At 45.9% G+C, this 18,829-nt stretch overlaps 2 protein-coding genes and 1 long non-coding RNA gene across 18 annotated transcripts in view; 1 reads left to right on the top strand and 2 right to left on the bottom strand.

The window, feature by feature from the left end:
• The window catches only part of LOC145659760 (uncharacterized), a 7,071-nt gene extending 3,558 nt beyond the window's left edge, over positions 1–3,513 (bottom strand). The window contains exons 1-2 of the long non-coding RNA XR_014125890.1: positions 3,375–3,513; positions 1,025–1,215 (exon numbers count right to left, since the gene is read on the bottom strand). This is a non-coding gene — a long non-coding RNA (uncharacterized LOC145659760). The remainder of the gene's footprint in view (positions 1–1,024; positions 1,216–3,374) is intronic.
• Positions 1–3,885, top strand: part of mms22l (MMS22-like, DNA repair protein) — a 15,581-nt gene extending 11,696 nt beyond the window's left edge. For 5 of the 7 annotated variants that reach the window (XM_027012529.3, XM_081722889.1, XM_027012530.3 and 2 more), the window contains 9 exons: positions 138–268; positions 511–653; positions 762–918; positions 1,052–1,221; positions 1,314–1,525; positions 2,449–2,615; positions 2,737–2,833; positions 3,372–3,539; positions 3,676–3,885. In XM_027012529.3, the coding sequence (XP_026868330.2) occupies positions 138–268; positions 511–653; positions 762–918; positions 1,052–1,221; positions 1,314–1,525; positions 2,449–2,615; positions 2,737–2,833; positions 3,372–3,539; positions 3,676–3,748 (1,318 nt within the window). In that variant the 3' untranslated portion in view covers positions 3,749–3,885. Of the gene's footprint in view, positions 1–137; positions 269–510; positions 654–761; positions 919–1,051; positions 1,222–1,313; positions 1,526–2,448; positions 2,616–2,736; positions 2,834–3,371; positions 3,540–3,675 lie in introns of those variants that run through there. The other 2 variants (XM_081722891.1, XM_081722890.1) reach the window with 2 other exon arrangements.
• Positions 3,757–18,829, bottom strand: klhl32 (kelch-like family member 32). 10 transcript variants are annotated; one of them, XR_014125887.1, is made up of 14 exons: positions 18,658–18,829; positions 17,843–18,043; positions 15,988–16,051; positions 15,571–15,751; positions 13,562–13,669; positions 11,867–11,965; positions 10,039–10,254; positions 7,644–8,373; positions 7,316–7,374; positions 6,665–6,857; positions 6,377–6,471; positions 5,667–6,183; positions 4,305–4,449; positions 3,757–3,778 (listed from the first exon to the last, which is right to left on the bottom strand). XR_014125887.1 is itself a non-coding variant. In XM_035528323.2 (13 exons), the coding sequence occupies exons 4-13, from the start codon at positions 16,008–16,010 to the stop codon at positions 6,022–6,024; spliced, it is 1,866 nt and encodes a 621-aa protein (XP_035384216.1). In that variant the 5' UTR covers positions 16,011–16,051; positions 17,843–18,046; positions 18,386–18,442; positions 18,658–18,829; the 3' UTR covers positions 5,185–6,021. The 10 variants fall into 10 exon arrangements, 7 of the variants coding, with proteins under 7 accessions (XP_035384216.1, XP_035384215.1, XP_026868334.2 ...); XR_014125889.1 differs by lacking the exons at positions 3,757–3,778; positions 4,305–4,449 and adding an exon at positions 4,461–4,829; XR_014125888.1 differs by lacking the exons at positions 3,757–3,778; positions 4,305–4,449 and adding an exon at positions 5,185–5,502.

Genomic DNA, 18,829 nt, shown 5'->3' with positions numbered 1-18,829 from the left:
ATGAATTATCAAGGTCTCCATTGCTTTTTCCCCCCCCCAAATTTCCCTCGCTTTCTTTGTTTCCTTCCCTCTGTCACTGCTCTGCAAGTCTGCTGGATGACGGTATGTTGAACTGCTTCTCCTCTCCCATGCTTTAGTGAGCTGGTGGGCTGGATGAGTTCTGGTTCTGGTGCTGGTTCGGCCCAGGCACTGTGTGTGAGAGCCTGGATCCGCTCTGTTCTACAGCAGCACCTGCACAAGAGCCCTGATGCTCCCAGCAGCAGAACAGGTACACTCCACCAAGCACAGCTAAACTCACATCACCGCGCACACACACGCATACAGCACGCATACAGCACAGCACACATCCTAACACACACATACCAGGAAGAGCTCTCAGTATTAACAAGTTTCTGAGAAGCTGGATGTTGTATGAATGGTGAAATATCGATAGCTGCATCACCCACCACCACCATCACCACAGACCATCTCTTCAACTGGGTGTGTGTGGCTGTATGTGTGTTTGTGCAGGCAGAACTCTAGATGAGCAGTTGGCTGAAATGACCAGGCTGGTGCTTCGCCTACCAGAGGTAGAGTCTCTACTTCAGAGAGCGGGTCTGCAGCCCGGCTCAGCCAGGCTAGAGGCCAAACCTGCACTGGCACTGTTTATTAAGGTGAGAAAAACACACATTTGCAACCTTTTTTTTTTTTTCTTTTATTGAAATGATTGACTGTCATTTGAATTGGCATATGAAACCTGGGTTTGTGTGTGTGTGTTGTAGTCTGTAGGCCGGGTCTACTCTGGGATGCAGGCGTTGTCTGAGAGATCATCCCTGGTATGTCGAGCACTGGAGTATGTAGGTGATATCCTGAAATATCTCAAACCCTACCTGCTGAACAGGAGCACAGAGGGCTTGCAACTTGCCTACTGGGCACTGGGTGGGTCACTCACACTGCACACTACAACTACTACACTTCTCTGCTACTACGTTACAATCAGTACAGCGCCGCTCTACCATACTTGCACATAGCATCGCATACATACTCAGTTATCAACCTCCTGGCTATTCAGGCTGCATGGTGAAGCTGTGGAGCCCCCTGCTGGCCACGGCAAAGGCACTGCCGCTGCTTCTGCGCATTGTGGACGTGCTGCTGCTGCCTCATTCGCTACTGCAGCAGGACAAGAGCCCGCCCACTCAGGTGCTCTCTGCCCTCCGGGACACGCTACCACTCTACCTGCAGGTGAGAAGACAAGACAAGCTACCTACAGCTTTCAGAGGATCTTTCTGCTGTGTGTGTGGGTGGTAATTGTGTGTTTGTGGTGTTCTGTGCAGGGTCTTTCAGTGGCAGCAGGCATGTCTCAAACACAGGGGGCTTACCTAAAACAGCAGTTACGCAATGTTATCACCCAATATCTGAGTCGTTTTCTCCCGGCCACACCTTCTGCTGGAGCAGTGGCCAATCACCCTGTGCTTCTAGCTGGCTGTGAGTCAGTGCCCAGCCCCCAAGGGGCAAGGCTAAGGAGGAACATCCTAGAGGTGCTGAGGTAGAATATATTGCTGTCATAGCTTCTATAAATGCTGATTTTGTCTTTAAAGACTTGCTACATAATATTCTGATAAGCTGTTGTCTCACACACATCAATCCACAAATCTGTTTTTGACTCTGCCTGAATAATTTCTTTGTAGCCAAGTGACATCTCTGCTTGTGGAAATTGGTTTTAAAGAAGCCATATGCTAAGGGTAGCTGTGAAGGAATGATCAGGAGTAGCTGAAAGGGTTAGTCAGTGGCTATGGATGAGCACTATGGCTGGGTGGGGAGATGCATGAGATTGTTTGGTGTCTTAGATATGGACAGGATTGCACAGGTGAGTAGGTTGCCATATCTTGGCTTTGTCATGTCTAGAATTGTAGCTCCATATGGAACCTGTGGAACTGAGCATGCATTAATGGTGTCAGTGGGGCTGTATTCCTCAGCAGGGAGGCCAGTATGGATCTACTATATTAGCGAGTGTTTGGAGGCATAGTGGGTAAAATCCATAAGAAATTGGCAGCACTGAGTACACATCAACAGTGCCAGTGAGGCTACATACAGCCTTAATCGCCAGGGATACCAATATGGATGTTGCAGTTTAGGGAATGTTTGGCTGCATGGGCAGAGAGGTTCGGAAATAAGGGAGTTTAATTTAATAGCTGCTGTTGATGGTGTGTAAAGGCCATATGGAACTGGCAGCATTGAGTACACATTAATGGTGCCAGTGGGGCTTAGTACAGCCTTAGTCGCCAGGAAGACCAATATGGTCTTTACAGTTTAGGAATTTAGGAAGCAATTGGCTGAGGTTTGGTAAGTGGTAGGTCTGTGATTTCGAATGAAAAATGGAACGGGCCCTGTGTGAAGACCTAATGGTTTGGCACAAGATATTTTAACATCTCATCCCATGTATAAATATATTTACTTATGACTCTGTAGGGAAAACTTTCTCCAGTTTAAAGGCCATGCTCCTCCTCCTCGACTGGCAGCAGTCCTGTCCTTCCTATTGGAGCTTTTGAGACGAAATAATGACACTGATCCCACCCTCCTTACTGTGCCCCTCCCATCTGTGCTGCGCTGCCTGATGCTCATCAACGAACCCCAGGGTAGGATACACACGTAGGATGTAAAACACTAAACACACCTACAGAGCATTCTAACACACAAAGATGGACTGCATGTTCAGTGATGACAGAAAGGTGACACGTGGCTGTGTGTCTGTTGCAGTGAAGAGGTTGAGTGCAGATTGTCTGCAGCTAATTGTGGAAAGATGCTCATCTGCTGCAACACAGGGGCCATGTGAACACACCCTCGCCATCCTCCGGTATCTGCGCCATCAGCAACACACTACACCTTATGCAATATATATAGGCTTGCTTGCAGCTTGGTTGTGTGTGTTCATGTTTGTGTGTGTCCTTAAGAAAACAACATCACAATATTGGAATCTAGCAGTTCTTGTTAAAGAATAAAAACTAAACCGAAATTATAATCCATTAATTATACAATTTGAATTAAATGAGGACCTGTTCTTGAATTTTCTGTTAATGAAAGATAGTAGTCAATACGTATAATTTTTGCTAACGCAGGAGCTGGCAGTGCACATATGTAACCTAAATACCAGAAGGTAAAACAACGAATATAATGAAAAGCAGAACTTGATAGTCATTTTCAGACAATGAAAACAGAGCTTAAATGAAATAAAATGAACCTAAACTGAAATCTATAAATAATTAAAATATGTAAAAGATAAAGAAATGTGTAAAGATGAATGAAAAGTGTGTGTGTGTGTGTGTGTGTGTGTGTGTGTGTGTGTGTGTGTGTGTGTGTGTGTGTGTGTGTGTATACACGTTCATGTGCTGCAGGACCTTTGTGGAGGAGAATGAGGGTGTATATGATTTGCAGGTGTACACTGTTCTAGAGACAGTAGCAATCCTTAGTCCGTCCACTGTGGTGAGTCTCATTCCTGTTCTGTCCCGGAGTCTGCGCAACACAGAGCAGAAGAGAGGCCTTGGGAGAAACACCTTACTCAGGTAACCGTCTACACCCAGGTCTTCACCCAGTTAAGCCTCACACACCCATACCCAGCTCTGCACCCAGACCCTTACCTGAAGGACATAAGTACCTCAGTTATATAACAGAATAAGAATACTCAAACATGTCTGCCAGGAACGGATACCGAGCTGTGCTGGCTCTGTTGGGAGAGGCTGGCCAGACTGAGATGGTTGATCTGGAGGACTGACCACTCACACCTCTGGGGAACCACAGGCTTCTGGAATCACAGCACTCCTACATGTAAATTCTATACATGGTGTATTCATTGTGTGTCTTATCTTTGTATTGCATTATGGCTCTCAATAAATACTGATATGAATGTGATTGTATTAGTGGGAGTGTCTGACTGCAGTAGCACTGATCACCACCCCTCCCCCTACTAAGCCGCTTCTTACACTTCAGCTTTAAACCAGCTATCGACAGATTCAATGATTAGCTGGAGCAGGTGTAGTGGGATAATGACTCAAAAGCAGACTTTTGATTTAATAGAAAAAGGATTGAAAAAGGTACAGGAGTAGCATCATCTATGAGAGCCCTTTGTAATGGGATCCGAATGGAGACCCTGAGTGCAGGGCTGGCCCTTGGTGGAATTTGCTGTGGGACTGGTACTTACACAGTAGCTCTGCTCCTGCACATTTCTGCCAAACTTTATCTGCACACGGAAAAGGCACTGCATCCTCACACTGCCTTCACACTGCATTCTGACTTCTGTCATGCTGCTGTCTCACTGCTTCCAGTCTCACCGCAGTTCTGGACCCAAGGTGCCTGTAGTCTCATCAGTTCGAATCCTTTTTTTCAGTCCATGATTCCTTTTCTCTTCAAATTCAACTCCCTTGGGCGTCCATCTCTCGTCTTCTCATCTCTTGTTCTTTCCCTCCTCTGTTGATACTGAGGGGCAGGGCATCACACAAATCACTCTTAATGATCTTCTTTCCACTACTTGTGTCTCATTAGGCTTCTGTCTGCCTGTGTGTAATAGTATAAATATTGTAGAACAGAGCTATTCAAATGTGAGCCTCGATTTCACTGTACCATTACAACAGAATCCTGAGTGTATAGGAGGCTAAAAATCTGTAGGTCCCTGACCTAGAGGACTGCAATTTGATTCTTGTATTACACTTTGCTCATATTTGTATTGATCAGTGTTTGCAGTGTTTGCTGATTAATTTGATTATCGGGACATAAGAGATTCATAATTAGTGCTGGCTCCGAGATATCTGAAAATGTTAATTCTCTATAAAGTTCTTCTTCTTCTTCTTTGGTTGGTACTGTTTAAAGGAACAAGAATTAGTATTAAGTAAAACCTGAACTTTTCTATTAAGAAACGTTTCACTGAACAGGACAAATCATAGCTTTATGTAAAAGCAAAATGTCATTAAATATCTGCACTAGCACAGTTGCCTTTCACCATATGGCCAGTTTATTTGTAGTGCATCTTTACTCTTAAGCAACAGCAGTTCTGATGGTTAGTGATGGCTGATAAGAGGTTGGTCATGTCTAGCAGTTCAGACATTTATGCAGGCTAATGGCAGCTGTAGTAAGTGTTAGTCATGACTCAGATGAACCAAAAGCCTCACTATTTCTCAAACGAACGCCCTGATTAAAAACACAGGATTAGCCATATTGCACAATTGCATAACTTCGGTATTTATTGAAAGCTAAAAAAAAAAAAAGGTTAAAAAATGAAAAACATCCTCTTTAATGTTTCTCCCCAGACATAGAACCACTGAGGATGTGTTGGATTGGAGCAGTTCAGTACCAATACCAAAATGGAGAAAACACTCCCGGAGGCAGCATGATACAGGTTTAGCTTAGCCTGACACTATTTGTGTGCAAGAGTTCAGTTATGGTCAGAATAAGAAACATTCAACTATACAGTAGCACTCCTGAGTTGGAATAGAAAGCACTCAATTCCTTCTGTAGCATGAGATGCAATCATTTCTTCAACGATTGGATGAAGTTTCAGGTATTCAGGCAAAATGACCATGGAGGAAAAGACAAGTACAGGCCATAGTTTTGAGAACATATTGGAAGGCAAGGTAACAAACATAAGAGATTCATATTGAACAGAAAGTTGAGGAAGTTGGCTTTTTGCGTCAGATTACCTGCTTTTCATCTGGTGGGTATTCACTGGTAAATGACTGGCAGTCCTTTCAGATGAACTTCATGTGAGGTTTTATGACGGGTCCAGTTTGTGCAGTATCTCTGTGAGATGAGGTGATTTGAACTACACCAGTATATGGATGAGACGTGGAAGATGTTTGGCATCAGCCTTCACTGCACTCCGCTCAAGTACCCCTTATCCATCACTACTTCATACTGGTTACACAGCTAATTCTCAGATTGGTCCACTCCTAAAGTGGACGGCAAGTACACTCCGGGCAATGGATTCCATTCTCATCAGATCACATGCTGTGCTGTTGGATTAGGAATTTCTCCAGGTGTAGGCACCAGAGTATGTTAGAGAGCTCCTATTCGGTGGTGGGGCATCTGTAGAGTCTGCAAGTTAGGGCAGGTGGGGCAGGGAGCAGGGAGGAAACATGTGGCTATCCCATTGGAGGCGAATGGGAGCGTTGGCCCATAAAACACTTCCTCCTTCCCTTTAGCACTCACATCCAGAACCTGTCCATCAAACAGGCACAGCGTCATGTTAATTACCCCTTTACCACATTAACCCCACAGCGTCATTCATTACCCCAGTGCGTTTTCCCCAGACCTGCTTTAATGACTCCATTACCATGTTATATATCATTACCTCACACTGAGTTCTTTGTTCACTATGCAAGACAATAACCCACAGCTGTGATGTACACACCTGGATGCAGGCCAGGGGCTCATTAGTCCAGATAGAATATCCACCAACAACATAGATCCTGTCGTCATGGACAGCCACGCCCGCCTCGTTTTGCCCTGTTTGGGTGCAGGGGGAGACATCTGAAAGCTTTTACTCTGTACACGACAGACCCTATCACTCTCACTGCCAGGCAGATTCATCACACATATTTGTCCACAAGATCAAATATTCATAAGCTGCAACTCTTCACTGGCACAACAGAGGAGTGTGTGCGTACGCACGCGCATGTGTGTATGTACGTACACTGACCTGTTAGCAGACTGAAAGTGCAGCGGGTCCATTGGTCCATGTCAATATCGTAGGAGTCTATGTGACGTACCAGGATACGGTCGTTATTGAAGTCCAGATCATTTCCACCCAGAACATACAGCTGCCTTTGGACGGCTGCCATCACATGGTACACCCGCCTCTGCAGCATGGGACTGCGCATCAGCCACTGGTTCTGGGACAGTTGGAGGGAGGGAAAGAGAAAAAAGAAAAACAGCATTATTCCATGACCTTCAGCTGACTGCTTTTCCACCAAAATGTCAGATGTCCCTTCCCAAGTGCTAAAGCATAAACCGCTGTAGAGAGTTCATATAGATAGTGTGAGAGCATGTGTGCTCGTGCACACATGCGCGAGTCCCCTGGTCACACACATTCAGGAAAGCCTGGAAGGGAGTCTGTGTTGCAACTGACGCATGACCATCTGCTGGCTGCTGGCTGTGTGGGTGGAGGCTGCCACTCCTGACAGGTGAATTTGGAGCTAGCGTGAATACCAATAAGTCTCACTCCATCACTTCAGCTCCCACCTCCACCTTCTCACCCTTCTAACCCTCTCTAATTTACTCTCTGAAATGCACACCATTTAGAACAGAGCCTGCACCAAGACACAGGACACCACCCGTTCTTATCAGTTACCTGTTCTGGGTCGTACACCATCAGTCGATTCTGGTACTGAGCTGTGTTTGTGACCCCACCTATGAGGAAGACCGGACACTCATTATTTCTACCAATATAGCTTGTATTGCTCTCAACTGACAAACAATTCCCATAGGCACATAGATTTTAAGATCATCTCATTATATATATCTCATCAGATTGTTGTGTGTTATATTACAAACACAAGACATGCTGTATCAAGTAGATTTTACATGACTTTGAAAAGGTAAAATAAGTCAGTAGGTCTGGTTAAAAGCCAAACTGAAAAAGACTAGTTGGCATTTTTAAGTTAGTGTAGTTGCAGTACCTGAGATCCAGAGCAGCTGGTCGGCTACGCAGCCTGCATGGCAGGAGAGGGATCGGTCAAAGGCCTGCACGTAGCTCCACTTGTTCCTGCGCGGGCAGTAGCGCTCCACGCTGGGCAGAACCTGCCTCAGTTCGTTCCTGCCTCCCACCGCATACAGGTACTGGCCCAACGCAGCCAGAACAAAGTGCTCTCGGCAGACCTTCATGGGTGCGATGTCCGTCCAGCGGTTGCCACGTGGGTCATAGCGGCAGGCGCTCCGCACGGCACATGTGCGGCCGGTTGTGTGCTCCACCTCGCCACCCGCCACAAACAGGAAGTTCCCCATGACGGCCACGCAGTGGTGGCTACGCCCGGCCGGCATGGGCGCCAGCTCGCTCCAGTTCGCCCCGCCCCCGACCTGCCGCAGGTGCTCCTGGGGGCCAGGGTTGAAGAAGCGCAGCTCACACACGCGGCTGACCTCGCGCTTGCGGCCGCCCGCAATGTACAGTGTGAGGGACTGGAAGCGCGGCGTGGTGCGTGCCGTCTGCCGCAGCGGCTGGGCAAACATGGCTCGGTGGTAGTCCAGCGCCTCGTCCACCAGGGCACCGGCCGTGGGGCCAGCCCGTAGCAGTGGTAGGCTGCGGGAGACTCGCTGCAGGGTGGGGACCTCCATCAGGCCATAGCGCACGTGCTGGAGCAGCTCCTCCGAGTACTGCAGCCTACAGCCATGCTCTAACCAACGCACCAGCAGCTACAACACCAGAGAGAGAGTGAGGACATCAACACTACACAGGAGCCCCAGAGAGAGACCATATCAGTACCACTACACAGGAGCCCCAGAGAGAGACCATATCAGTACCACTACACAGGAGCCCCAGAGAGAGACCATATCAGTACCACTACACAGGAGCCCCAGAGAGAGACCATATCAGTACCACTACACAGGAGCCCCAGAGAGAGACCATATCAGTACCACTACACAGGAGCACCAGAGAGAGAGAGAGAGAGAAGAAGCCATATCAGCAGCAATGCCTGTATTACTGTAGGCCCACACAATACATCACTGGCTAAGCATTACGGCTGTATTTTGGCCTTCACATTAACACGAGATAGCACTGAAATCATTGACACTGATGAACCCCCCCCCCAGCACACACTAAAAAAAAAAAAAAAAAAGGCAGCAAGTGGGGAGGGCAGCAGTAGGGACTAGTAACTACACATATGTCCCCCATTTTGTGAGGTTTCACTCAGAGGTGCGCACAGTCAACTGTAAAACAGGTAACTGCGGCATGATGAAATGACTGAGCACAGCCTCTGACCAGTAACAAAACATGCACGCCTACACAATACCCAGCATGCATGCTAAATGCTTTAGAATGTGATGCTTAGTGTTGATTGGGATGTGGGCAGTTGCTATGTGACAAGGCCTCTTTTTTGATTGGATCTGCCATTCTCTCTTCCTCCCTTAACCATCACCCATACTAAATGAACTGGCATCCTAACACGAATCCCTCCCCCCTTAAGCCTTTGAATTCCTCATTTTCTGTATTCTTTTTCACCCCTTTCACATCTGTGACGAGGGGCGAAGCAGAAAGAGAGAGGTGTGAGCTCCGCGGCGTCTGTTGACTGTGAAGGTCATGGTGGATCAGAGAACTTCCTCAGGGCAGAATAAATTACCCCCCCCACCCACCCTCGCCCACGCGCAGACAGACACAGCGAAAGAAAATGGGGGAGGGGGGGAGCAGGGGAGCTGGGGGACAAAGAGGAAGAAAATGTGATTTCCAGAGCGTGAGACTTGGAGAGCTCGACATGACGATGATTGACAGCCAAACTATATCGGGGGCAGCGGTGGCGGGTGCACGATGGGGCGAGCGGGCGACGGAGCCAACCCCACTGCCCATCAAGCAGCCGTCTGATGCCCAAATTAACCTTCGGAGCGGAGTGGAGGAGGACCAGCGCAGCCTAATCAGCCTGTGATTACGCTAGCGGCGCCTGGTTAAGGGGTCAGGGTAATTGTGCCATCAGAGGCCTGATTGTTTTCAATCAGTGGGGCGGCGGTACTGACAGCTGGGGGACTGGGGCTCTGGCAGAGACACATGGGGCCTAATCAGAGAGAGACTAGGCTAGGGGGTGGGGTGGGGGTGAAGGAGAAGTGTGATTGGTAAAAATGAACAGCTATACCATTTCTCTTGTGCGCACACACACACACAGTCACTCTTGACTCACTGCACATGAACCCTGAAGTTTTACAGACAAGGCCAGAGGTGTGTTTGAGAGTCTGAGTATAAGGGAGACGGAATAAAATGTGTCTGCTTGTCATTGTTTTTCTTTCTCCACTAATAACGTGAACACATGATCGCATCCCCGTTACCTAACTGTTTATGAGCTGATGCAGGAGCATCAGACCCACACACACCTGCCAGATCTCCTCCTCATTGAGGGAGGTGAGGCGGTCACTCTTGAGCACCTCCCGGAGGAGGCGAGCCGGCAGGAGAAACACCTCCTCCTCACAGCCGTGCTGGATCTCAGACAGGTGCTCCACAACGTAGGCCACTACAGCCTCCTCCAACGGCGGCAGGTGGAACAGATCGGCCAGCCGGTACAGCTCCAGGTAGTTTACGCTGTTCAGCTCCTGCTCATAACCACACGCACACAAACAAGTGCTATTGGGTAACTACCCACAAAGTCACAGAGACTGAAAATGCAGTCCAATCTAGACAATGACTTGGGTATACACACAGAGATACATTATACACCCTTATTCAAACATATCCCTATATCAATAACACTGCATGTGCCCACTGAAGCAATTCCCATGCCATTCATTATCTTCTGTGCTTGTTTTATTTGTAATTATTACTGATTCTGTTTTATGTTTGATAGATTTACACCTAACATTTATGTTAAGCACCTCCAATTCTTCTGAACGTCTCTGTGATCATTCTGTGCCTTGTGCCTCTGTGAAAGCAAGCACCAAGGTAAGGCAGTGAGGAGGTAGGTGTCTCTCTGTCTCTCTCTCTCTCTCTCTCTGTCCTGTGCTGATACACTGACTAGCACCCTGATCTTCATGATCAAGTAAACATAGACAATATGAAGATCAGCTCAGTCTCCTGACTCTTAACTGTCCAATTTCAAACACCACACACAATGCAGAAAATCAGAAGACGGACCTAACACTATCCTAGCAGAACAGGCCAGGGTGGAGAATCAAAGTACTGCCAGAAAGAGAGAAAGTAATAGAGCTAACTAGCGCTAAAGTCCCCCCCCCCACACACACACACAGAGAGAGAGGGAGAGAGGGAGAGAAAGACACACACACACACACACACACACACACACACACACACACACACACACACACACACACACACACACACACACACAGAGAGACACACAGAGAGAGACACACAGAGAGAGACACACAGAGAGAGACACACAGAGAGAGACACACACAGACACACAGAGAGAGAGAGAGAGAGAGAGAGACACACACACACGCGCGCACGCAGAGACACACTGCCATCTACTGGCAGTCCTGTTTAAATTCAAATTTTAAACAGTCAAGTGTAGGCAGTCAGGGAAACTGCCTACACTTCAGGGAAACCGAGTTTTGGTATAAACTTCTTCATACAATATGGCAAACTTTAGTTAAAATATAAATCCAGTGCTAGCATCAATCTGACTAAATGGATCAAATGTGACAGGCATTATTGATATTTTCTTATTTTTACTTACAAATGAGGTACATCTTTAGCTTTCCAGACTCACAACAAATAAGTTTTTTTTACAGCATTGCATAAGTTATTGGGGATAGGAAATCCCAAAAAGCAGCATATTTCATATGCTAGACAATCAAACAACCTCAGTCTAAAAAATGCTCAACCAGTTGGACTGAATCTCTGCTCTGGATCAGTTCTTCACTGTTAAAGTAAAAACAGTAACGCTCCTGTTTACATCACAACCCTCCTCTCTTGTTGGGAGCTTCTGTTTCATGATAGTGTCAACGGGCCACCTACCAAGTGTTGTAAACCACTGTGGGCTTGTGTTTGTACGGTTCTCTCTAGCAGCGGAGCTTCTGAACCTTCTAATGCTTTAAATTCGCTCTAAATGTGCAGTGTGTCACACAGATGCACACTCAAAGATGAAGATCAACCATAACTGAAAACATGCAACACAAATGTCAGTATAGTTCTTTAAAGCCCAGTTTCAGTGTGTGTGTGTGTGTATGTGTGTGTGTGTGTGACCTGAATTAGGTAGTGTGAGCAGAGGCTAAGGAGCTCCAGGAGCTGCAGATGACTCCCAGCAGACAGAACGTCGTGGATCAGACTGGGCTCCAACACGATCTGTGGAGACGTGGAGAACACGGTAGATGTAGGAGGGACAAGCGGTGAGGGCAACCGTGCACATCCAACATCCAGCAAACGCACCACTGGAAGTCTTTAGACGGACCGCATGGCGTTAGATGTATGTAAAGATTTGTAGAAGATTCCAGGTGAGCAACCGCATTCAAATGCCTTGCCACCGGAAATGACAAACAGCAAATCCATAATCCTGTCGTGCCTTCTCTTACATTTCTCTAATGTAAAACTGATTACTCCTGCAGCAATACATGAGGAGCAATGAGTGATAACAAATGATCATTTCATGCTGGTTATTTTAGTGGCTGCGTTAATAAATGATCATGTAGCACATGTAGAGTGGTTGCAGGCTACAGTTCCACAATAATTATCTGAATGGACATTTCTCTCATTCTTCATGAGTATGTCTTTGATGTTTTTGTCTCGTCTGTGGGAGATTAGTGGAGGATCCTTAAAAACGGATGCAGTCTCTACATCATCCTGGAGGATTTTATAAATGAGATGGAGATATATTCAAAATTCTAGTGAAGTGCAATATATATATATAAAGACACACACACACACACACACACACACACACACACACACACACACACACACACACACACACACACACACACACACACACACACACACACACACACACACACACACACACACACACACCTCCAAAAAACAAAACCAAGCCAGACATTAGCATAATTTCTGGAACAACAGTGCTGAAAGCATCATAGCACCAGATTATCCAGTGGAGGATCAGCTCAGCTTGATCTGGTGGGGATATTATAATACTTAAACACTTCCACACTTAACACATTGTTTCAGACTTATGACTAGAACTGAACACTATGCAGAGCAATTCATATCTCAGAATCAAGTCTAGATTTTTCTGAATACATCCTGCTGTGTTGACACATTGAGGCTCTGTACATCTCCAGGGTGCAACAGGATTAATCATAGTTACAGCCCTCTACGCCTTCTGCTGCCAACATGTGGAACCAACCCTCAAACCCCACAACCTTGACCCTACCCTACTCCACTTTCCTAGACACAGATTAAGCCTATTCTTGGACTGCAGTGTAATGCCAGTAAAGGTGAGTCTCAAATGAAGTAAACCTCATTTAATTCCGAAGCTTCTCATCACTATCCCTCAAAGCTTCTCCTGCACGCTTGGCCACGTTACAGGTGGTGAGTAATGATTGTATATAGTACAAAAACTATATACAGAGTTAGATTACATAAAATGGAACATGCGAGGGTTATTGATTTTAGTTAATGGCTGTAATTCACTTATTGGATTGCACTGGTTGGGATCAATTAGTGTAAGTGTTTGTGCAGGCCAGATATGATTTGTGTTGTGCATGTACAACTTGTGTCTTGATGATGGGTTTGCTTTAAGTTAGCTTTGTTGTGTGTTTGGTGTTGAGGTGTTTGTTTTGGTGTGTTGCATGTTTAGTTTTGGACTAGAGGTGTTTTGCCTTTGATGTGTGTGTGCGTTGAGTGTTTGGTATTAGGCTAGGGTCGCATATTTGTAACATTTTGTGTTTAGTGTTTGTGTTGTGTATGGACTACTGTGCTTACCTGGCCTGTGTAGGCAAAGTCTAGAGCATGCTTAAGTCCAACACCAGACACTCCCTGTAGAGTGACCTCATCCGCCTCACTCTCTGCCATACGTAGACTGAACATGGCCTGCACACACACACAGAAAGCATGGTACTAGTCTCCTTTAAGAGTGTTTCATAGCTGTTTTGAGAGCGAAAGCAAGAGTAATAGCGTTCAAACACCCACTGTGTGCTGTAAATTTTTTTTTACACACACACACACACACACACACACACACACACACACACACACACACACACACACACACACACACACACACACACACACACACACACACACACACACACACACACACACACACACACGGGACAGAGAGGCCAGGCTGCCCTGCTGGGTTTCCAGGCAGGGGCTTGGTAATCAAAGGCATTGATTGTTGTCACACAGCAGGAGCGTTAGACACTTGTGGATCTGCCATCAGAAAGGGAGCATGACGGATCACACACAGGTTCACCATCCAGAGCGTTAGAGGCGCAGGAGCTCCCCAGCTCTGCTCTGATGTCTGCTTGAGAAACATCACTTTCTATTACCATACATCTGACTGTCTGTCACTAAAGCAGTAAAAAAAAATAAAAATAAATCAGGCTGAATAAAAACAAGAAAATCATAGTGAAATCAAGTGTGTACTTCTTGTTTATTCATGCCTGCATGGATGACCATCAGTGCTCCATTGAGAAGTCCAACAAGTGATGCACGCTTCTTCTCGGGCAGGACGGTACCAGAGAAATTATGTGAACACACACAGTAATATGCCCAAATGCCTCCCCACATTAACATATGTAATTATGCACACCCAAGCCTATGCATACACATTTCTCTAGCATAGCACACTGGTGCTGTGAACATCACCTTTTGCATCAGTGCAAACTGCACAAGCATCAAGTGCCAAGGCAAAGTTGTGGGTGGCAGGCACAGGCCATTCCATATGCAGCATTTCGGCCTCTGAACGTAAACCAAGTCTCAGGTTAAACCAAGTCTCAGGTTAAACCAAGTCTCAGGTTAAAACCTACCCACCAGCTCAGCCGCTGCCCTAGAGACCAGAGTGGAAAAGGTCTGGCCTATCCTCAGTTTACCACAGTTTACAGTGACCATGTTTCTCTCATTCAGGGCACATTCAGCTGCCACGTCCGTCATTCAGCTCCTGGGCGTGGCCTGCTGCCACGTCAGTCAATCTGCTCCTAGGCGTGGCCAGCTGCCACGTCAGTCAATCTGTTCCTGGGCGTGGCCATGCCCTTCACTGCATGCTCAAGGACCACAATGGAAACAAGTCTCTAACTTGATTGTGTTGTCCATAACAATGCTGTGATGCAATCCTACATCCATCATCATGTAATCCATTATCACAGCATCACCTGGCCCTTAGCAAAACTTCAAAACAAAGACAATACCAAAGGTTCATTTATGAGAACAAAAACCTGCACTTTTGCTATTCTGTTACAAGGGGTTAATGGAAGAGTATTAGCAGTAAAAGGTTAGGGCTTGGGGTTAGTAAGGTTTAATGTTAATGGTCAGGAGTAAAAGTGTCAAAAACAAAAACCAAACAAACAAAAAAACCCATAGTACATGTTTTGGACATGTCTGAAGCTGTTCATTCTGGCAGACCATCTTCAAGACCTTTTCTAGGATATTTAGTAAGGCCATAGAGCCATCACCTCTCAAGGCATATAGCCTTTTGGCCGAAGGAAGTCACGTGCCATCCGAAATTGCGGATCGGATACTGGTGGACCCTCTAACAGAGTAAGTTTTATATTATTTGGCAGCCTTTCTTAACTTTTGTAAAGAACAAGCAAGTTGACAGCATGACAATGTAATTATTACTAAATAATTAAAGTCTCATTTCATCTGCATCCTCTGTTTCTCTTTTGAGTTTGGCTATGTATTATATTTACAAAGTTTATGTGCTGGTTGTGTTTCTTTTCTGTTGAAAATCTGTGATTATGTGGTAACAAAAAAACCCCACAATGTCTTACCCGGAAGTAATCACTGCAGGCCGCAAGTACGGCCTTATGGGCATGAAACTTCTGTTCCCCGGCAACCAGGGTGACATCACAGAGGAGGCCTTCCTTACGCTGCTGGTTGAGAGCAGCGAGAACAGAGTGCTGATGGGACTTGGACTGACAGAGCCTCTGACCTGTCAGCATGACCTGGGGGCTGGCCACACACACACACACACACACACACACACACACACACACACACACACACACACACACACACACACACACACACACACACACACACACACACACACACACACACACACAGGTTAAGCACCTGCAGTCAGTGTGCTGCTGTTTCAAAAAAGCATATTAACAGGTGTATGTGCAGGGGTGTGTGTAGGCGCAGACAGCTAGCTAGCAGATACGGATGAGCTGCAAGGTGTGTACCTTGGCGGAGGCTCAGAAGGCATGGTCCAAAGGGAGAGGTGGGAGGGGCTTTGGCCTGCTAGAACTAGAACACACGACAGAGGCCACACTGAGCATGTGCAGAACTCCAAAGAAAGAGAGAGGAATTATCTGCAAAGGGCCAACACAGAGAAAGTCTCACAGTATAACCAGACAAATACACTGTGAGCACAGTCATTAGGCAAGAGAGTATTTTGACCACATCATTTTTATACACATTTGCCAACTCCAAGCTGAATAAACATGAATTCTTATTGGATTTAAGCATATCAGATGATGTGAGGCAAAAATGAGATTTGACTCTCAAAAGTCAAAAATTGTAAAAAAGTCTTTCCGAGGGATGCACCACTCTTAAAATTCCTAAAATATTTGGGTGTGATCACAGAATCATCAAATGTTTTGTTGCAAATAGTCAACAGGGTCGCAAGAAACGGGTTGAGAAAAAAAGAAAAAAAAAAGATTTTGAGAAGAATAAAACGTGAAGCGACCAGGAACCCATTATCCTCCAGTTCTGTCATATTCCAGAACTGCAACCTACCTGCAGTGCCCAGAAGTACAAGGTGTTCAGGACCATGTCTCTGAGTAAAGGTATGGAAAGCTGAAACCCGACCACCACTGAACAGGACGCACCAGGTGAAACGTCATGACTGGGGCAAGAAATATCTGAAGACAGATTTTTCAAAGGTTTTATGGACTGACGACATGAGAGTGACTCTAGACGGACCAGATGGATGAGCCAGTGGCTGTATCAGTAACAGGCACACAGCTCCAATTTGACTCCAGCGCCAGCAAGGTGGAGGTGGGGTACTGCTATGGGCTGGTATTATTAAAGATGAGCTAGATGGACCTTTTTGGGTTGAAGATGGACTCAAAATCAACGCCTAAACCTACTGCCATGTCCTTCAAGCAGTGGTACAGGGGAAAAGTCTGCATGCATCTTTCAAGAAGACTATGATTTTTATGAAGGACAATGTTCCTTCATTGCATGGCTAGCCAGTAAAGGCCTTAAAGATGAAAAAATAAAGACATGATGGCCTCTTTCCTCACCTGACCTAAACCCTATTGAGAACTTGTGGGCCCTTCTTAAACAGGAGATTTACGGTGAAGGAAAACAGTACCACTCTCTGAACAGTGTCTGGGAGGCTGCGGTTGCTGCTGCACAAAAAGTTGATCATCAACAGATTAAGAAACTGACCGACTCATGAATGGAAGGCTTATGACTATTATTGAAAAGAAGGGTGGCTATATTGGTCTTTTTTTTTTTTTTTCAATGTGAAATGTTCTTTTGTAAAGTTGAGTTTATTATTCTCACTTTAACAGAGGAAAATAAACAAGTGAGATGGGAAAATTTGTTTTTCCATTTACTTTTATTACCATAATGATTCTGCACACTGATAGTTGTCCAATAATTATGCACATATAGATATTCTCCTAAGAAAGCCAAAACCTCACTTTTACTTTCTTAAATATTCAGGTTTGAGGTTTAAAATTTTGGAATGACTGAGAGCACTGTAGTTGTTCAATAATACAATGAATCCTCAAAAATACAACTTGCCTAATACTTGTGCACACAGTGTAAAGGGCTTACAAAAACGCCAGACGCCTGTCATGTCCATCTAATTAATGTAATTAGCATCAGTTCATAGCATCATTAAGTCTTAGACAACCCAACAGTCTTAGTCAAAAATGCAAGTAGTCTCAGATTGCACAACAGTGCTAGAGGCTTAAATGCAAACACTTCTAAACTGCCCAACCGAGTTTTAAATGCAAAGATGCATTTAGAACACACTCCGAAACTGGAGGTCACAGTGTATGGAACCGCAAGCCCACAACTTACCTTACTACAAGTACGCTGTTGCCAAGACACCAGCAGGACCAATATCAGCACGCCACACTGCCCCAGCCCACCGTCAGCTGACCGAACAGTACAGCAGCAGCGCGAGCGTGAGCGGGTGCAGGATTCATTGGCGTTGGGTGTCCCTCGGCGGTAGTGCCACCCGAGCACTTCTCTGTTTTAAGAATGACCTTCAGACAGCCGCTGCTGACACCGAAGGGCAAAGAAACGTAGAAAATGGCGCATTTTATGTGTTTTCTTGTACAAATGTGATCCATATCAGCATACGGGCAGTGTGACCCATCTTGCAATCAGGCATGCTTACCACTAATAAAATATATGCAGATCACAGCATATTATTTTCCAGTTATTATAACTTATTTTAACTATCAGCCAAAATGTTAACCGTTTGGATGTGCGGATTGTCTGCAACAATATTATTTGGTCGTGAATAAAAATGACATCGCGTGCGTAATAACAGCGGTGCGCTACGCTTTGGTCCGTATTGGCAAAAGCGATGTCTGGCCCACGCGCTAGCATACTCACTTTTAAATCTTAGCTGTCAAAAGGTCTCCTAGCAACAGGACAGCTCAGCAGCCATAACTGATGTTTGGGGGTAAACAGAAAACCTAAGTTTTGACCGTCTGGGCTTGCAACACTCATTTATGCAGCAGTTATACGCACATTTCCACTATGTTGACTAGCAATTCATTTCATTCCGTTCATTTCGAACGTAAGCACCCGCACGTTCCCCTAATGCTCAAGCACCTTGTGACGAGTTACAACGCAACCGAGAATCGCTATAAAGCTTTGGCTACCTCTGCATCCCGTGTTATTTTCAGTCGCTGGTTCTGATGTCGTTGCATGTATCCGCTGACTCTAGACAGAAACGCGCAAACGTGATTGTGGGACGAAATGTGAACCAGGCACACTCATCCTCGGCGTATTTCTGCCTCCAGTAGGCACAATCGTGTCTAGTCCCCGCCTTCC

The sequence above is a fragment of the Electrophorus electricus genome, chromosome 11, assembly GCF_041902795.1.
Source record: "Electrophorus electricus isolate QZ-2024a chromosome 11, ASM4190279v1, whole genome shotgun sequence".
Taxonomy (NCBI): domain Eukaryota; kingdom Metazoa; phylum Chordata; class Actinopteri; order Gymnotiformes; family Gymnotidae; genus Electrophorus; species Electrophorus electricus.
Note: the sequence above shows the minus strand (reverse complement) of the source record. Positions and strands in the feature narration are given on the sequence as shown.